The sequence below is a fragment of the Anolis sagrei genome, chromosome 2, assembly GCF_037176765.1.
Source record: "Anolis sagrei isolate rAnoSag1 chromosome 2, rAnoSag1.mat, whole genome shotgun sequence".
In the NCBI taxonomy this organism is placed as follows: domain Eukaryota; kingdom Metazoa; phylum Chordata; class Lepidosauria; order Squamata; family Dactyloidae; genus Anolis; species Anolis sagrei.
In genome coordinates, this window is record NC_090022.1 from 205193095 (window position 1) to 205212153 (window position 19059).

The window sequence follows — 19059 nt, forward strand, 5'->3', positions numbered from 1 at the left end:
AGAAAGGGTGCAAGGCAGAGAGCAGCACAAAGCACTGGACAAATAATGATGTCAATGTAACAAATGGGTTGCTGTGAATTTTGCGGGCTGTATGGCCATGTTCCAGAAGCATCCTCTCCTGACATTTCGCCCACATCTATGGCAGGCATCCTCAGAGGTTGTGAGGTCTGTTGGAAACTAGGCAAGTGGAGGTTTATATATCTGTGAAATGTCCAGGGTAGGAAAAAGAAATATTGCCTTTTGGAAGCAAATGTGAATGTTGCAATTAGTCACCTTGGTTAGCATTGAATGGCCTTGCAGCTTCAAAGCCTGGCTGCTTCCTGCCCGGGGGAATCCTTTGTTGGGAGGTGTTATCTGGCTCTGATTGTTTCCTGTCTGGAATTCCCCTGGGTTTTTTAGTGTTGTTCTGAGGATGCCTGGCATAGATGTGGGTGAAACGTCAGGAGGGAATGCTTCTGGAACATGGCCATACAGACTGGAAAACTGACAGCAACCCAATGATTCTGACCATGAAAGCTTTCAACAACACAATGTAACAAATAAATGATACAATTTGAGAATGTTATGAACATGATACAGATAAATGAGCACAAGGTTGTTATTCACCTCCCTGTTTTTTCCCCCTCTCTCAGCAAAAACATTCAGCAATTTCTCCAGATAGCCAAACACTTCCTTCTCTTTCTCCATTAGATCATGAACATCCTTAACTTAGCTCTTATTTCTTCCACTGTTGATTTGGCTTTAGAATAAGCCTCTGAACAGCATGATTTGTGTTTACTGTAGAGAGGCAGTTTATGTAGCAGGATTTCTCTGCAGTACAAACGGCTTGTCTGTTTAGTACAAAGTCTCTATTACTGGAAGAATGAATTATCAAAGGCACCCTTCTGTTGAGAATATATTGGGACTGTCACCCATCTCTACATGGGCATAGGGAAACTTATAGAATTAATTCCCACAGGCTTAATGACTTAAAAGAAGGCATTAAGAGCAAGTAGAATTCCAACTTTTCATGATTCCGATGACCAAATTCTAGTTGATTTTTGTGGAGCTCGTTTGCAGCCATTGTAAAACACAAGGCAGTGCATTGTGAAATACTATTGCAGGCAGTGCCCTTTACTCCAGATAGCCTTATCTTTAGTGCCTGGTGTTTACTCGTTGGGAAGTATAACTGTCTCTTTTTATGCAAATACCTTAAGGCGAAGAGTGTAGTGGAGGCTCCTTTGGAGGCTTTGAAACAGAAGTTGGATGGCAATCTGTCAGGGGTACGTTGAATGTGCTTTTCCTGCTTGGCAGGGGGTTGGATTAGATGGCCCCTGCGGTCTCTTCCAACTGTATGATCCTATGATTCCAAATTTGTTTTTATGCCCATTACTTCACACGAGGGCAAAAGGGCATGTCATAGAATTGTTATTAAATTATTTTAAAATAACATTTGGGGGTTGGTTTTATTAGTAAATCTCATAAACCATATATAAAGACCTTATAAGGCTTCACCAGCATAAACAGAAAATATGTGAAAAATTGCAGGCACATATTAAAACATCCTCATCAATAAGGTTGTCATGCTTTGCTCACTTCTGCTGTCCTGAATAAATATGCTTTATATAACCACTGCTCAGATGAGGGTTAGGGATGTAAGTCTTTCTTAATTTTCTTCTTGAAGGAAACAACTAGTAATTTGATTTATGATGAGAATAATACAGTGGGATATTAGAAATTATCTACTTTTTCTAAGAAATGGCTTATAAAATATTTAATTCTCTTTTATTACCATGTGATTTAACAAACAGTATTTTGTCAAATGGAATAATTATTGTTACTATGAATGTTTTTTACTGTGCTGTTATACATGAGTGTGTGTGTGCGTTCGTGCACATGCACACACACACACACACACATGTATATTAATGTTGCCTAATGGTTTGTTGGGTGGAGCCCCCAGTGGTACAGTGGGTTAAACCGCTTGGCTGCTGAGCTTATTGACCGAAAGGTCGCAGCTTCAAATCTGGGGAGCAGCGTGAGCTCCCGCTGTTAGGCTCAGCTTCTGCCAACCTAGCAGTTTGAAAACATGCAAATGTGAGTAGATCAATAGGTACTGCTCTGGCAGAAAGATAACTTCGCTCCATGCAGTTATGCCGGCCACATGACCTTGGAGGTGTCTACGGACAACGCCGGCTCTTTGGCTTAGAAATTGAGATGAGCAGCAACCCCCAGAGTCGGACACACCTAGACTTAATGTCAGGGGGACTACCTTTACCTTTCCCTAATGGTTTCTTGACTATAGTAAAGGTTGTTGTTGTATTTTGAGAATTTGAGCAGGGTTTTTGTTTATTTGTTTGTTTTTGGTTGCATAGCAGTACGCACAAACTGCTTTAAAAAACTAATTGAAACTTAATTCAGTGCAACTGGTGTTTTTGCACCGAAAACAACATTTTCTACACAAGCAAACATGATTTCTGTAGAAACTGCAAAGTAACCATAGGAAAAAAATGTACAGAATAAATCTCTAGTGTCAACATTTTCTGTTCAGGAAATAGCAATTCTTTGCAAGAAATAGCATTTTCTGCCTCAGATCTCTATATTCTGCCCCAATTCTCTATATTCTACACAGCACATGAGAGTATGAATTTTGTGGGGAATAAGTCTTGAACTGCCAGATTCCTCTCTGTTGGAAATAGCAACCTTCTACAAGCCTCCTATACTAGTTATTTCTTATGTGTATATAATCCAGGCCCCTTCCACATAGCTGAATAAATCCCACATTTTCTGCTTTGAACTGGAATATATGGCAGTGTGGACTCAGATAATCCAGTTCAAAGCAGATCTTGTGGGATTTTCTGCCTTGATATTTTCTGCCTGAGACTCCTTTTTAGAAGTGTTGTGTTGTGTTAAGTCAGTATTGTATAGTCAGCATTAGACACAAGACAGAGAAGAGACTACAACAGAATGCCTTAGAGAGCTTACTGTTTAAACTTTTGGCTGATAAGCCACGTACCTATATGCTGAATACATGAAGTTTGTAAGTAAACCAACTTGTTATTTTTTTAAAAAAACTACTTATTTTGTCTCTTGAGAGCATGATTTAAAACCAAAAATATTTTATGGGAGAGTAGATGTTTTTGGGCGACTGAAATAACACTTCTGAAGATCTGCTGTATATTTTGTGCATTGGCATAATCTTTGTTCCAACTTCCTAACAGTTCAAAGAGATGACCAGGTATATCAGTCTTAACAGCTTAAGGCCGTTCCACACAGCGTTATATCCCAGAATATCAAGGCAGAAAATCCCACAATATCTGCTTTGAACTGGGTTATCTGAATCCACACTCAGATAATGTGGGATTTTCTGCCTTGATATTCTGGGATATAGGGCTGTGTAGAAGGACCCTGAGAAACCCGATTTGCCTTGCATGAATACTAGTAGATATATGCCACTAAAGAGAAGATTCACTCAAATGGGGTTTTAACCCTTCTCAGGAAGATCATGCCTTATGAAAAGGTTATTATTATTCTAATTAATAATATTGTGAATGCCAGAAGATCACACTTCCAAAAGGCTATGGAGATTCTGGTTTTCCAAAAGATTATGATCTCAAAGGTCATCCTTTTCCCAAGTTATGTCTTCTCCTCATGGCTTTTTGAAGAAGCACATTTTTAATTATTTTTCAAATATTTTCAAGTATTCTTTCCATCCCTAGGGCTGAAATAGTCAAAATTGCACCGTTCACATGTAAGAAATGAGGTGATATCAAACTTTCACAGGAATCATGGGACTAATATGACAACAATGGCAATATAGTTGCAATAGTGGCAGTAGTAACATCTTTAGAATTCTAATTAAAAGAAAAGAAGGAAAAAACCAAAGGATTTTTACTGACAAGAACATAATATGCTGATTATCAAGTAAAGGAACAGTAAGCCAGTGGAGTTGTGGTGGAAAAAAGTACCATGGAAGACAACGTGATTGCAGACCTTCATGTCAAGTATCAACTTAAAAACACTCCTTGGCTTTCCATCCTCTCTACCAAAAGCCTGGCAAAAGGAGATAATTCTCAGACTTAAAAATAAAAACAACTTCCATCTGTTATCTGAATTTATCTCCATGCTCATGTGTGCCCACAGCCACAGAGGTATTCTGATGTATTCATTTTCCTATCAGATCAAAAGCACCTGTGCCAACCCACAGGGAAAATCCCCAGTACATTTCATCACATGAGTAACTAATATTTTGAAAGCTGCCAACCACATTGGGTGGCAGGCAGTGCTTCTTTCAACTTAGCTCCAAGCCTGTGCCTTGCACTGGAATGCACAATTCTCATTGTTATTAATATAGCATCGTGGATTTTAAGGGGCACAATCTCTACCTTTGGTTATTTACCCATTAAATCATAACACAGAGTAAACAATGGAGGAATTTTTTATTGGTTGGACGAATTTTACACACACATTACTGCTTTCCTCTAAAAGGGTAAAAAATGGATTCATTCACTGATCTCTGTGAGGTGAAAGGGGAGCTTTGATGCTGTCAAGGTTTCTTTTTTTCTCTTGCTTCTTAGCAGGGAATGAAGCTCCCAGTCATCCTTTATGTTGTCTGCTACCACCCATTTATTTAAGTCTGTAAACTGGTGACACAGCGGGACATTGCTTGGGAGACAAACCCTTTGTCACTACAGAGATTTAATGGGAATTATGATCCATATCAGAAAATATATATGCTACCGTTCAGCTGCTTTCACTCTTATTTCCTTCTGTTTGCCCCTTGTTGTATTCCCATTTCTGTAGCAGTTTGGATTAGTTTTATTTTATTGTTACTGTAATGACCAGTAATTAGTATTTTGGGATCCAGATGCTGATCCCAAGTAAAATAAACTAATTTGAATCAGTCAGTTATATAAGTGTTGACTTGACATTCGATAGTTGGCCAGTGAGTTTACTGGGAGAAATAGCTGGATTTAGGTATATGTGTTTCTAATGCACTTTTCAAAAATTAAAATGGTTCATAATTGTATATGCCATTAGCAAATGAATTTCTTCTCTCATCTTGGAAACTTTCATACTGCTGACGGTGCTAAGAAATAGCATCATTTTGTTCCTTTTTTATCCTGCACCCAGGGTCTTTCCACACAGCCATATGACCCAGAATATCAAGGCAGAAAATCCTACAATATCTGCTTTGAACTGGGTTACCAATGAGTCCACACTGCCATATATTCCAGTTCAAAGCGGAAAATGTGGGATTTTATTCAGCTGTGTGGAAAGGGCCTTCGATAAGTGAACATTCCTGTAGTGAAAAGTAGAAGACGTCTTGACAGGTTGATTGGCTCAAATCATGTATCACTATACAAAAAATCACTATACAAAAAATGCTCCTTATTACACCAAAAAGCTACAGTCTTGCTGCAGAATTAAATCTTGGACTGAAAGCTTTTTGAAGGTTTTCTTGCAATGGGAATAAAATGGCTCTTTCCTTCCTTTGAGAACAGAATTAGTAAAGAATTACATCGCTAGAAGGCATTGGATTGTGACTTGCCATGGGTTTGTAAAGCGGATCATGTTCGTATGGAGGCAACATCCTTTCGCACACAATAAGTTGACTTTTTCCATGTATATTCATCAGAACCAAATGCAGTTTGCATAGCCATTTTAAAAATGCAACAGCAATATATTGTTACAGAGCTTCCAAGTAGCTGTACTCCATACAGGTTGAGATTTGTCCTTTCCAATAGGCAAGCTTGGATTCTTTCTTCCTCAGTGGAAATACAGGCAGTCCCCAAGTTACGAACAAGATAGGTTCTGTAGGTTTGTTCTTCAGTTGAATTTATTTGTAAGTCGGAATAGATAAATTTTTAAAGTGTAACTCCAGTCAAATATATATAACTAGCTGTGCCCTGCCACGCGTTGCTGTGGCCTATAGTAAAACTTATCAAAGTTGAAGTAGATATCTGGACTATTATGAAAGAGAGGTACCTACTTATTTCTTCCCCCTTTTCCTCCCCCTTTCTCTCCTTTCTTCCTTCTCTACCTCTTTCTTTCTTTCCTTCTTTCACTACTTGGTTTCATCCTTCTCTCTTTCCTTCATTCCCTTCCCCTTCCTTCCCTCCCTGTTTGCTTCCTTCTTTCTCTTTTTATTTCCTTTTATTTCACCACCATCATAACAATAACAATAATGCAATGCATTGCCTCTGGGACCTGACACCTCTCCCATTCCCCCTAAAAGGGTCTCATAGGAATAATAGCATCATAATAATCATAGAAATAACAACCTTTACCTGCCACGCGTTGCTGTGGCCAACCTTCCCTCTTTCTCTCCTTCTTTCCCTCCTTCCTTCCTTCCTTCCCTCCCATCTTTCCTTCTCCTCTTCCTTCTCTATCTCTTTCCTTCCTTCCCCATTTTTCTTTCTCTTCTGGTCTCTTTTCTTCCTTCTCTCTTGCCTTCTTTCCTTCCCTCCCTCTTTCTCTACATCTTCCCCCTTCCTTCACTCCCTCTTTCCTTCCTTCATTCTCTTTTTTCTTTCCTTCTCTCCTTCCTTCCTTCCCCCTTTTTCTTTCCCTCCCTCTGTCTCTCATTTCTTCCTTCTCTACCTCTTTCCTTCCTTCCCCCTTTTTCTTTCTCTTCTGCTGTCTCTCTTTTCTTTCCTTCCATCTTTCCTTTTCTTTCCTTTTCTTCTTCCTTCTTTCTCTAACTTTCCTTCCTTCCCCCTTTTCTTTATCTCCCTTTCTCTTTCTTCCTTCTTTCCTTCCTTCCTGTCTTTCCTGGATTTTGACAGGGCGGGAAGGGGCGGGGTGGGGTTTGGAGGTGGCGTGAAGTAAAAGGAGGTAAGATTGGGGCAGGCGAGTGATGGAGCGTGAGGTTGTGTGTGTGTGTGCGGCAGGGGGGGGAGTGATGGAGCGTGAGGTTGCGTGTGTGTGTGCGGCAGCGGGGGGAGTGGGGTTGCGCATGTGTGTGTGGCGGTGGGGGGAGTGATGGAGCGTGGGGTTGCGTGTGTGTGTGCGGCAGCGGGGGGGAGTGGGGTTGCGCGTGTGTGTGTGGGCGGTGGGGGGAGTGATGGAGCGTGGGGTTGCGTGTGTGTGTGCGGCGGGGGGAGTGATGGAGCATGGGGTTGTGTGTGTGCGTGCGGCAGGGGGGGTGTGCGGGAAGCGGCGCGGCGGGGCTTGGAGTGGGCATGGCTTCTGCAGAGGGAACTGTGTGCGCGCGCCAGGGAACTTGCGGCTGTGTACCAATGCGCATGCTCAGTTGTTTTGCCGTTTTGTGAGTGTGTTGTTGTGTTGTTTTTCATTTTGAGTAGATATGTTTGTACCTTATGGGTTGTGTTATGGACATGGGAATTTTGGTTAAGTTTCGTTGGGGGGTTTGTGAGTTTTGTTGTTTTGCCATTTTGTGAGTGTGTTGTTGTGTTGTTTTTCGTTTTGAGTAGATATGTTTGTACCTTGTGGGTTGTGTTATGGGCATGGGAATTTTGGTTAAGTTTCGTTGGTTTTTTTTTTTGAGTTTTGTTGTTTTGCCGTTTTGTGAGTGTGTTGTTGTGTTGTTTTTCATTTTGAGTAGATATGTTTGTACCTTGTGGGTTGTGTTATGGGCATGGCAATTTTGGTTAAGTTTCGTTGGGTTTTTTTGAGTTTTGTTGTTTTGCCGTTCTGTGAGTGTGTTGTTGTGTTGTTTTTCATTTTGAGTAGATATGTTTGTACCTTGTGGGTTGTGTTATGGGCATGGGAATTTTGGTTAAGTTTCGTTGGGGTTTTTTGAGTTTTGTTGTTTTGCTGTTTTGTGAGTGTGTTGTTGTGTTGTTTTTCATTTTGAGTAAATATGTTTGTACCTTGTGGGTTGTGTTATGGGCATGGCAATTTTGGTACAGTTTCGTTGGGGGGTTGTGGAGTTTTGCTGTCCGGTTGAACCAACCTAACAGATTTATATATATAGATTTTAGCTTTAGGGAAGGGTTAATACATGTGTGGTGATTGTTTTGCTATCTGTGCCCCTGTTCAGAAGATGTCACCTCAGTTTCTGTCCCTCTGATAATTGGATTTTAAAAACATTACTTTTTATGGAAACAGAGATTGGTGCTAAAGCTTCAGTGCAGACACCTTTCTACCCATAGAAACTCTTTCAGGAGTGGAATTCCTAGGGGTAGATTTCTCTCACTTTCTGTTATCTACCCCTGTTCTTAACTATGGGTCATTTGTAAGTCAGTTGTTTGTAACTCAGGAGCTCCTGTACAAGGGATTTCCAAGCCCTTGTATTTGGATAAAGACCATTGTAATTCACAGAAGCTGTTAGTGAAATCAGCATTTTACAAACTGGAAGTATTTATAGGTACTATAAGTAGTAGCAAGTTCTTTGAGTGTTCAGTGAAAACAGAGGATGTTTCCATTTTCCTTTCCCCCAAACTATCGTAGTTCATAAATGTAGGCAACAGACTTTGATTGGGGCTCAAAGGGAAATGCATGTGTCCTCCAGTTTCCTCCCACAAGAGATTTCTTTTGAAAACACCCCGCCCCCCGCTTTAACAAATCTATGTACCTCACTGTATTGCGGTGCTGCAGTTGTTTTTTCTAAATGCCAGATTCCTGTTTTCTCAATGTTCATGATGTCATGATAAATGGCTTGTGTATAAATGCCCTTGGCAGTAGGTACAAGCTGACTCTCATGCATCTTTGGAAATTGCATTGCAAACGTGATTAAGAGGGCAAAGTTCTTCTGGGCATTAAAAAGCACTAAGCAAATAGCTAATTTGGTGATAGGGAAGCAACGAAATAATGGAAGGAAGGCGTGCAGAAAGGCACTAATGCAGGAATAAAGAGAGGCAACTTCAAAGGCTGCAGAGGAAAACAAAGTTTGTCCAGAGCTTTTTGTAACCCGTCTCAAGCTGAAAGGAGAGGTGGGTAATATATTATCATCATCATTGTGATTTGAAGGCTTGCTCCTCTTCCTTAGAGGAACAGTAAGATTAAAAGAACTGCTATAGTGCTTTTGGACTGTGGTGTTGGAGGAAATTTCTGAGAGAGCCTTGGACCACAAGAAGATCCAACCAGTCCATACTCCAGGAAATAAAGCCTGGCTGCTCACTGGATGGAAGGATATCAGAGGCAAAGATGAAGTACTTTGGCCACATCATGAGAAGGCAGGAAAGGTTGAAGAAGACAATGATGCTGGGGGAAATGGAAGGAGAACAGAAGAGGGGCCGACCAAGGGCAAGAAGGATGGATGGTATCCTTGAAGTGACTAGCTTGACCTTTGTTTATGTTTAACTGCAACCCAGCTCCTGCCCTAGTGTTTTCCATATAAATTGCCAGCATTCTCCATAAATAACATCATCCAAGATTTTTGGAACACAGGCCAGCAGGAGGTATCATTCTGATTGAAGCATGGGTTGGTGGTCACAACTGGTCTGTATTCACTGACTATGCATTTTTTTTTTCATGTTAGGAGTGACTTGAGAAACTGCAAGTCTCTTCTGGTGTGAGAGAATTGGCCATCTGCAAGGACATTGCCCAGGAGACACCCGGATCTTTTACCATCCTGTGGGAGACTTCTCTCATATCCCAGCATATGAAGTTAGAGTTGACAGATGGGAGCTCACCCCACTCCCTAGATTCAAACTGCCGACCTTTCAATCAGCATTCCTGCCAGCTCAAGGTTTTAACGCAGTGGTTCTCAACCTGTGGCTCCCCAGATGTTTTGGCCTTCAACTCCCAGAAATCCCAACAGCTGGTAAACTGGCAGGGATTTCTGGGAGTTGTAGGCCAAAACACATAGGGACCTACAAGTTGAGAACCACTGGTTTAACTCATTGCGCCACTGGGGGCTCCATTGACTGTGCAATGGACCTCATGACTTCAATGTGAATAATTTGACCTGTGGCACGCTGGTTACTTTCCTTCCCTCAGTGCATGCTCAGAGAGATCACTCCACTATTCAGGAAGAGAAAAATAAGAAAGATAAAATGTCAAGATATATATCGGGCTTGTGTAGATGTAGGGACAAGACCACCTATGTCGAATTATAATACTCCAGTCATGAACAGCCCCCTGAGTCCTGAGGCTTTTGCCAGTCCAGCTGAGTGTTACATCTTTTCCTGTCTAGAAAAACAATGACATACAATAAATTATTTTAAAAGAGGTAGTAATTTTATACCAACTTGGTTACAGTTTTACTATAAAATACTTTGCTATACATACAACAGCATTTAAAAATCCAGAAGTTTGTTCACAGCACAAGGGAAATATTTAAAAGGTACATTATATTCATATGAATATGCTTTCCTACAGATATGAGAGGCTCTCAGAGCATTACTAACCTCCTCCTCATAGAGACATCCAAGTACGAAAAATATAACTTTGAAATGCAATTGCATTGACATTTCTAGAGCCCTTTCAATTTTTATAGGAATGTATAGGAAATTCAATTTATTGAAGGTTAGATTAGTAGAAGGGTTAACATTACATGTCTTCTATTTCCATTTCCTCTTCTAAACAAGGTCAGATTGCTGACAAATCAAATGTGTCACTTCTGCTTCTCAACATTGTTATGCATCACACAGTCACTCTTTGTCCTAATATATTACATTAATTTGGACAAACAAGTATTGCAGTAGTAAAAAGCAGTAGGCTTTTTGGGAGAAGTTATGTCCCAGCTGTGTTTTGTCTGATGTGTTGTTGAAGGCTTTCATGGCCGAAATCGCTGAGTTGCTGTGAGTTTTCTGGGCTGTATGGCCATGTTCCAGAAGCATTCTCTCCTGACGTTTTGCCCACATCTGTGACAGGCATCCTCAGAGGTTGTGAGGTTGTTGGAAACTTGGCAAGTGGGGTTTATATACCTGTGGAATATATATATATATATATTGTGTATATAGAACTCTTGTCTGTTTGAATCAAGTGTGAATGTTGCAATTGATCTCCTTGATTAGCATTGAATAGTCTTGCAGCTTCAAAGCCTGGCTGCTTCCTGCCTGGGGTAATCCTTTGTTGGGAGGTGATTAGCTGGCCCTGATGGTTTCCTATCTGGAATTTCCCTTTTTTTAAGTGTTGTTCTTTATTTCCTGTCCTGATTTTGGAATTTTTGAAAAAAAAAATACTGGTAGCCAGATTTGGTTCATTTTCATGGTTTCCTACTTTCTGTTGAAATTGTCCAGATGATTGTGGATTTCAATGGCTTTTCTCTGTAGTCTGACATGGTGGTTGTTAGAGTAGTCCAGCATTTCTGTGTTGTCAAATAATATATTGTGTCTTTTGTCTGTTTAAAAAAACCCTCCTGGACATGGCACATGGCTGAAACTTAGAAACATGAGCTGCAGTTCTTCAGGTGCCATGTGAGGAAATGGTGCCTATTTTGTATGTCTGTTCCTCTGTGAGTAGTGTTCTTCAGGTGAGTTTTGCAACAAAACATGCCTTGGAGACAAAAAAGTCCCATTTCAGAGAACGAGGGTGAATATCATTACCTTATTTTGAAAAGAAGCAAAGTATTTTATCAGTTTTCTTTTATGACATTAATAAATCCAAAGGGGGTATTTTGGTGGAACTACGTTTTCCAGCAGATCAGGAATTTATTTCAGTTTATGTATTTAAAAAAACTGTGAATCTTAGACCCACATGTGTTTTCCCAGTTCTTAACAATATGATAATTTTAAACATTGTCTGTGAAAACTTAGTGCTTCATCCGGTGATTGAGTAACCTTTTTTTGGATTTGCAGTGAGATATCTCAGCCATGAGCAACCCATTTTCACACCTAGAGGAACCACTGGACCCTGGCCAGTCAACAAAGTTCTTCAGTTTAAAACACTTGGGAGACCCCAGATATGGTAGGTTGACTGCATTCACAAGGAGTTGTTCCCCAAAAATAATGGCTTGATCACTGTGACTTTAGGTTAAGATTTTCTGAGGAAGCCCTGCTCTTGGTCCCACCACCTTTGCAGGTGTTAGGAATGAGTACGAGAGACAGGACCTTCTCAGTAATGGCCCCTTGGCTGTGGAACTCCCTTCCTAGTGGGATTCGATTGGCCCCTTCCCTCCTGTTATTTCACAAACAAGTGACAACTTGGCTTCAGGAACAAGCATTTGGCCCAGCATAATTATCTGTGCGATACAGTTGGAATTGACCCTGGACTGATGAATATGATTATTTAATTATCTGGCTTTGGATCTATGCACAAGAGTCATCTAATGTTTACCTATGTTGTTTAATGTTGTTTTAAATTGTTGTTTAATTGTTTTTAATTGGTTTTTTTTGGGCATGAAATGATGCCAATTATGGAAGTCGCCCTGAGTCCCCTTTGGGGTGAAAAGGGCGGGATATAAATGTCATAAATAAATAAATAAATAAATACATTTAGAGCTGGGCTTTCTTGTGTATGCACACTGCTCCCTATGCCCATGACTTGTTTGCACATATTTAGAGTTTTCCCTTTCCTTCTTTTCCTGTTTGTAGCAGCAGGTAATACGTCTAAATTATTGGGATAACACAACCTAATCCCCACTTTCATTGCATCATAGGGAGCGTATAATACCTTTGCATGTTAAAAGAAGACAGCATGATGTAATAGTCTGAGGGTTGATCTAGGATTTTATGAGACCAGGGTTCAAATCCCTGCTCAGCCATGGAAACCCACTGAATAATCTCAGGCAAGTGACATCCTCTTGGCTTAAAAGGAAGGTGATGCCAAACCTCTACTGAATAAATCTTGCCAAGAAAACTATAAGATGGGGCATTTGTAAGTCATATAACAACTTGTCAGTCATATAATAACAACAAGCATTTAAAAGGTTTGGCTTTTCTGTATGCTACTGATAGAAGTGTTCTAGATTTGAATAGTAATAATAATTATTATTATTATTATTATTATTATTATTTATATTCCGCTCTATCTCCCCGAAGGGACTCAAGGGAGATTCCAAACATAAAAGGCAAGTATTCAATGCCCGAATACAACAACAATACATAATAACAAAGTTTAAACAACCCAACATATAAACACGAATTATAACTTAACAACTAAAATTAAATAAAAAACACAGCCTGTTAGAACGGACATAAGGCAAAACATCATATAGATGTCTGACAGCCCTGTCTTTTCTTTGGTGACATGAGGAATTGATGTTTTTATCCTAGTTTGCAATATTATTCCTTTTTAATTGTGCAGTACTTACTTTGAAAATAGATGTTATACTCCAGAAACTTTGTTTTTTATGGCTGCCACAAACTATGTTGAATTGCTTGAGACTCTTATCAGATAGTCATTGAAAAACTGTAGCAAAATGTACTATAGGATGTCTCACAAAAACAAAGATAATAAACTTTTTTCCATGTTTTTATGGTAGAACCAATTAGGGAACGACATTTATAACCAAGGAACAAAAATGTGTTACATAGTGTTATCTTCCGCTGTGAGTCGCCCCTGGGCTGAGAACAGCGGTATATAAGCAAAGTAAATAAATAAAATAAATAAAATCTTTTTTCTTCTCATCGTCCTTCCAGAACGTTTACCATTTTCTATCAGAGTCTTGCTGGAGGCTGCAGTTCGCAACTGTGATGAGTTCCTTGTGAAGAGAAACGATGTTGAAAATGTCCTCAACTGGAAGGAGATGCAACACAAGAACATTGAAGTGCCGTTTAAGCCCGCCAGAGTCATTCTGCAAGATTTTACGTAAGTTATATGGGTAAAGGCAAAGGTTTCCCCTTGACATTAAGTCTAGTCGTGTCTGACTCTAGGGAGTGGTGCTTATCTCCATTTCTAAGCCAAAGAGTTGGCATTGTCCATAGACACCTCCAAGGTCATGCAGCCAGTATGACTGCATGGAGCGCCATGTCACATGCTTGTCAATATGCCCTTGCTTGCTTGTTATAATGGATTTTTCTACACTTTGTGTACAGACTATTCAAGAGTTATGACTACAGTCACAAGAGATTATTCTGTTTTGAGAGCTGTTCTTATTAACCCACACACACCCTGAAAAAATTGTTCAAAATTCAGATTTCCTTCAAGGAATTGTAGAGAAAGTATACAATTTTTTTTCCCAGAGAGAACTGCTGTTTGGGGATTATCTATGTTCTGCTTTTTTCTTTTTAGATAGGATCAGAAATGTACAGCTCTTGATCCAACTTTTGGTTGTATTTGCACTATAGTGTTTTCTTTGGAGAGTTTTGGAAATTTCATAGAGAACAAGTGATGAAACAGACCTTTTGAACTTGCTTGTTTTAGTGTGCTGAAGCAACCCAAAAAAGTCAGCTTTAAGTATGTAGGATTTTGATAAATATGAATGTTGACTTACTAAGACACAGATCTAAAGCTAACAAATCCTTTCCTCTTCATTCCTCTAGCCTTGAAATGTGGTTGACAAACTATACTAAGTTGGTTAAACAGGCCTTCAAGTAAAAAAGTAACTATTCCTACTTCATTTTACGTCATTGGAATCAAAGGTTGCTGTTCTTTGAACTTCAGTCTTATAGGCTGGCAGAAAATGTTCACAGTGACAGTATATTTGTAGTGTTCATTTTAATTTCAAACCATATCTCCCAAGTGATTCATAAATCAGGCTCAAGAATCTCTCTCTGGCTGGTTTTTCTTTTTTTTCTTTTTTTCCTCCTTTTTTTTTTTTTTTTTTTTGTATTGGTAGTCTACATATTATGGGCTTCCTGGTGGCACAGCAGATTAAACCACTGAGCTGCTGAACTTACCGACCAAAAGGCTGGTGGTTCAAATCCGGGGAGCAGGGTGAGCTCCCGTTTTTAGCCCCAGATTCTGCCAACCCAGCAGTTCAAAAACATGCAAATATGAGTAGATCAGGAAGGTAAAGGCGCTCCATCCAGTCATGCCGGCCACATGACCTTGGAGGTGTCTATGTACAACGCCGGCTCTTCAGCTTAGCAATGGAGATGAGCACTACCCCCCAGAGACGGACATCACTAGACTTACTGTCAAAGAGAAACCCTTATCTTTCCCTTTTAGACTCCCATAGACTTTAGAAGCCCAATTTTCCAGGGCCCTAAATGGTCTCTGAAGCCTAAACAAGCAGAGTAATCTTCCTGATTCAGACTTTTACCTTCCAGCTTATGGAAGATAGTGAATATAAAGAAGGATCAAAATGGAGTAGCACAGTTATTCCCACTCTCTCTTGCACAGTTCTTAATTTTTCCATATAGTTCATTGTATGAGGACATTTTATTTCTGAATGGAACTTCTCTTCTATAACGTACACTTAGATCCGTTTTGCACTAGATTATTATAGCACATTGATTCCACCTTAACTACAATGTCTTCATCCTCTGGAACCTGTGGGTTGAGTGAGACACTAGAACTCTATGAAAGATCATTCTAAATATTTCATGAAACTATGGTGCAAAGATTCCATGGGATGAAAACCAGGCAGTTAACTGGAGTCATGGCACTTTAACTGGGTAGGGTGAATGGGTTCCAATTGCTATTCCAGTGATTCCCAAATTCCGATCTACTAGGTGTTTTGAGCCACTTTGACCAATGGAGCTGAAGTCCAATACATCTGGAGGACCAGAGGCAATCATTGCTCTATTCTAGGCCTGCACAACATGTGGCACTCCAGCTGTTTTGGCCTCCAACTCCCAAAATTCCTGGCCATTGGACAAACTGGCTAGAGCTTGTAGAAGTTGGAGGGCCACAGGCTGGAAGATTGCCATTCAATTCATTCCCTCTTTTGATCCCACTGTGTGGTATTTTCATAAAAATGAAACTTTAGTGTTGTTTGTTGCTTTTGGAGCCACCAGCAGCGCAGCGGGTTAAACCACTGAGCTGCTGAACTTGCTAACCAATAGGTCAGCGGTTTGAATACGGAGAATGGGATGAGCTCCCGCTCTTAGCCCCAGCTTCTACCAATCTAGAAGTCTGAAAGTATACAAATGTGAGTAGATTAATAGGCATCGCTTATTAATCTACTGAATGGGTTGGAGGTGATGCTCCTGTGCAGCCAGGGACACCATTGCCTAATGGTGGGGGTGTCGCAAAGAGGGAGACCCCTTCCTCCAAATGCGGGGCTCTGGCTTCCGGGAAAGCCCACGCAGGACTCACCTTTCCTGGCACCTGCAAGAGGAAGGGGAGACCCGCAGGTGCAGCCTGGGAGGGTGAAGCCAAACTCAGGCTCAAGGCAAGGGAGCCAGGAAGTCAAATGGGAGGGAGTCAAGGGCCCCTTCTACCCTGCCATTTAGTCCAGCACAAAGCAGATCATCTGAATTTTATAGGGCAGTGTAGATAGTACCTTAAGGGCCCTTCCACACAGCCATATAGCCCATGGCCCTTCCACACATCCCTCTGTCCCAGAATATCAAGGAAAGAAATCCCACATTATTAATCATGGCATTGTAGTCATGCTGGCTGCATGGACTTGGAGGCATCTATGGACAACACCCGCTCTTTGGATTAGAAATGGAGATGAGCACCAACCCCCAGAGCCGGACATGACTAGACCAAATGTCAAGGGGAAACCTTTACCTTTGTTGCATTTCCCTGCCTTTCTGAAACCCACAAGTCCACATACAGCTTCAACTAGGGTGCGACTTCAGTTCATCTCACGAAATACCCAAACCTGTTCAAAGAAACCAGATTTGGATGTACTTCATCCAGATCTAATGCATAATTATAGTAAAAATGAAAACCTGGTGTATATTTAGAGAACAGGATGACTTGAGTGCAAGAATTGCTAGTTTCTATCTTAATCCTGGCTTAACTTGATGTGTGGTCTTATGGAAACTGGTAATGCATTTTCTGAAACTATTCCAGAAGAGTATAGGTCTGCTTAATCCAATCTGAAGACAGAGGCTTGACTACATGTACAAACTCATGTGCAAGAATTCTGTCCAGTTGCCCCAGTAACATTATTGTATTTGGACTAATTCAAGGTTGATACCATTGTTAAAGAATTATTAAGGAAGCCAGAGTTATGGCCTATTAGTAATGTACCGTCCTCATATTTTCTGTTATGTTAGGTGTGTGTAAATACCATGACTTCAAATATAGGATCATCATCCTTGTGAGACCCATATCTCCCATCCCCACATGCCCCACATATTTTTCACAAAAGAAGAATTAACCCATGAAAATGATCAGTAGCAGCTTCCCTTAAAGCCACCCATTTTATAGTTCTCCCAAAGCCATGGTTTGAAGAATTGCCCGCATACTGTATATATCCAAACTCCCTAATCATTATTGTTCCTTTGGGGTCGGGAGTTTAAATTTTTTAATTATTTTATTGCTTTTCCAAATCAGTATGGCATCTGGCTTCCTGTCCATTTATGTATTTATATTCTGTTTATTTATTTATTAAATTTATATTCTGCCCTTCTTTCGATTTTGGCATTGAAAGCAGCTCTCACTGTAAGAGTGAAAAAAATACAATTAAGGGACAGAAATAATTCAAATACTAAACGCTATTTACTCAGACCATCTGGTAAAATGGCACTACCTAAAAGAATCCTCCACCTTGTGTGACTGTAGAACAGAACAGACAACTCCGTATCTGTATGCTTGTCCACAATGTCCCACCTCATGTACAAAGGAAGAATTGTTTGAGGTTACAGACAATGCAGTTGCTGCTTTCTGTTTTTGGTCAAAAGATATTTAGCTGCATGTGCTCCTTCTATTTTTATCAGTTTTATACTCTTTTATGCAATGCTTTTGATACAAAATAAATAAACTATTTCTAGGTATGGGCAATCTATTGTTCTAAATGGTTCTAAAGTACTTACAAAACTAGGGGGCACTGGTGTTTTGCTTCTAAAGTGTTTCTAAAGTAATGAAAACTTCAGAACTTTTAAGAAAGCCTTCAACATTTCGTTATAAATGGTAGGTCCTAATCGGTTCTGTCGTAAACATCATCAATAACGAAATAATAATGAAATTTTGAAAGTTTCGTTAGAGTTCTGAAACTCACCACCAGAACTTTAGGAAGTAAAGCATCAGCTTTAGCAACACTTTAGAAGCAAAGCACCAGCTTTAGTAACACTTTAGAAGCAAAGCACCAGGGCCCTCTAGTAAGTACTTTCGAACTATTTAGAACCATGGATTGCCCATGCCTACTATTTACTCCATCAATTCAGGCTTCTTCTCTTTAATATTTCCACTGCAGTGGTGTCCCTGCTGTAGTTGATTTTGCTGCTATGCGAGATGCTGTGAAGATGCTGGAAGGAGACCCAGAAAAAATCAACCCCGTCTGTCCTGCTGATTTAGTGATTGACCATTCCATCCAAGTTGATTTTAATAAAAGGTAAGGCATGGCAATAGATATTTACTCCACTGCAATTATAAGTTTAGTGGGGTTTGAAAATTGTTGCATTGAATTATTAGCTTTTAAACAGTTATTTCAGATGCATCTTCTAACGTAAGCATATCCATCAATGTTTTACATTTACACAAATGACCTGCCACTGCCAGAAGGGACAGAGAGTTTCATCTACACTGACAATCGTGCCATCACCACTCAAGCAGGGAGCTTTGAAACGGTTGAACAGAAGCTCTCTGAAGCTTTAGGTGTTCTTACTGTCTATTACAGAGAAAACCAGCTGATTCCTAATCCATCTAAGACAGTGCTTTTCATCTTAAGAACAGATAAGTATCTCGAGCTCTGAGGATTACCAGGGAAGAAATTCCATTGGAGCATTGCAACATACGTGGGAGTCACTCTGGACTGTACTCTGACACTGCTAGAAATAATATTATAATAAACACTGCTAGAAATAATATTATATGAAATATTGAAAGCTGGCGGGCACTACCTGGGCATCACAACCAGACTCAGTGAAGACATCTACTCTGACACTTTGCTACTCTGCTGCTGAATATACATGCCCAGTGTGGAATACATCTCACTATGTTAACACAGTGGATATGGTTCTTAATGATATATGCTGCATTATCACAGATGTCTATGCCCAACACTGCTAGAGAAATTATACTGTTTAGCCAGTATTGCACCACCTGACATCCGCTGGGAAGTAGCAGCCAATAATTAAAGAACCAAGACAGTGACATCTCCGGCCCACCCCCTGTTCAGACATCAGCCAGCACGCCAATGCCTTAAATCAAGAAATAGTTTTTTAAGAC

The 19059-nt window shown here is 40.2% G+C and overlaps 1 protein-coding gene across 3 annotated transcripts in view; it reads left to right on the forward strand.

Annotated features, from left to right (window-relative positions):
- ACO1 (aconitase 1) overlaps window positions 1-19059 on the forward strand; it is a 52074-nt gene that overhangs the window by 10112 nt on the left and 22903 nt on the right. The window contains exons 1-4 of one of the 3 annotated variants that reach the window (XM_060762524.2): window positions 1238-1262; window positions 11688-11796; window positions 13470-13638; window positions 18086-18223. In XM_060762524.2, coding sequence (XP_060618507.2) covers window positions 11703-11796; window positions 13470-13638; window positions 18086-18223 — 401 coding nt within the window. In that variant the 5' untranslated portion in view covers window positions 1238-1262; window positions 11688-11702. Of the gene's footprint in view, window positions 1-1237; window positions 1263-8851; window positions 8877-11687; window positions 11797-13469; window positions 13639-18085; window positions 18224-19059 lie in introns of those variants that run through there. The other 2 variants (XM_060762525.2, XM_060762523.2) reach the window with 2 other exon arrangements.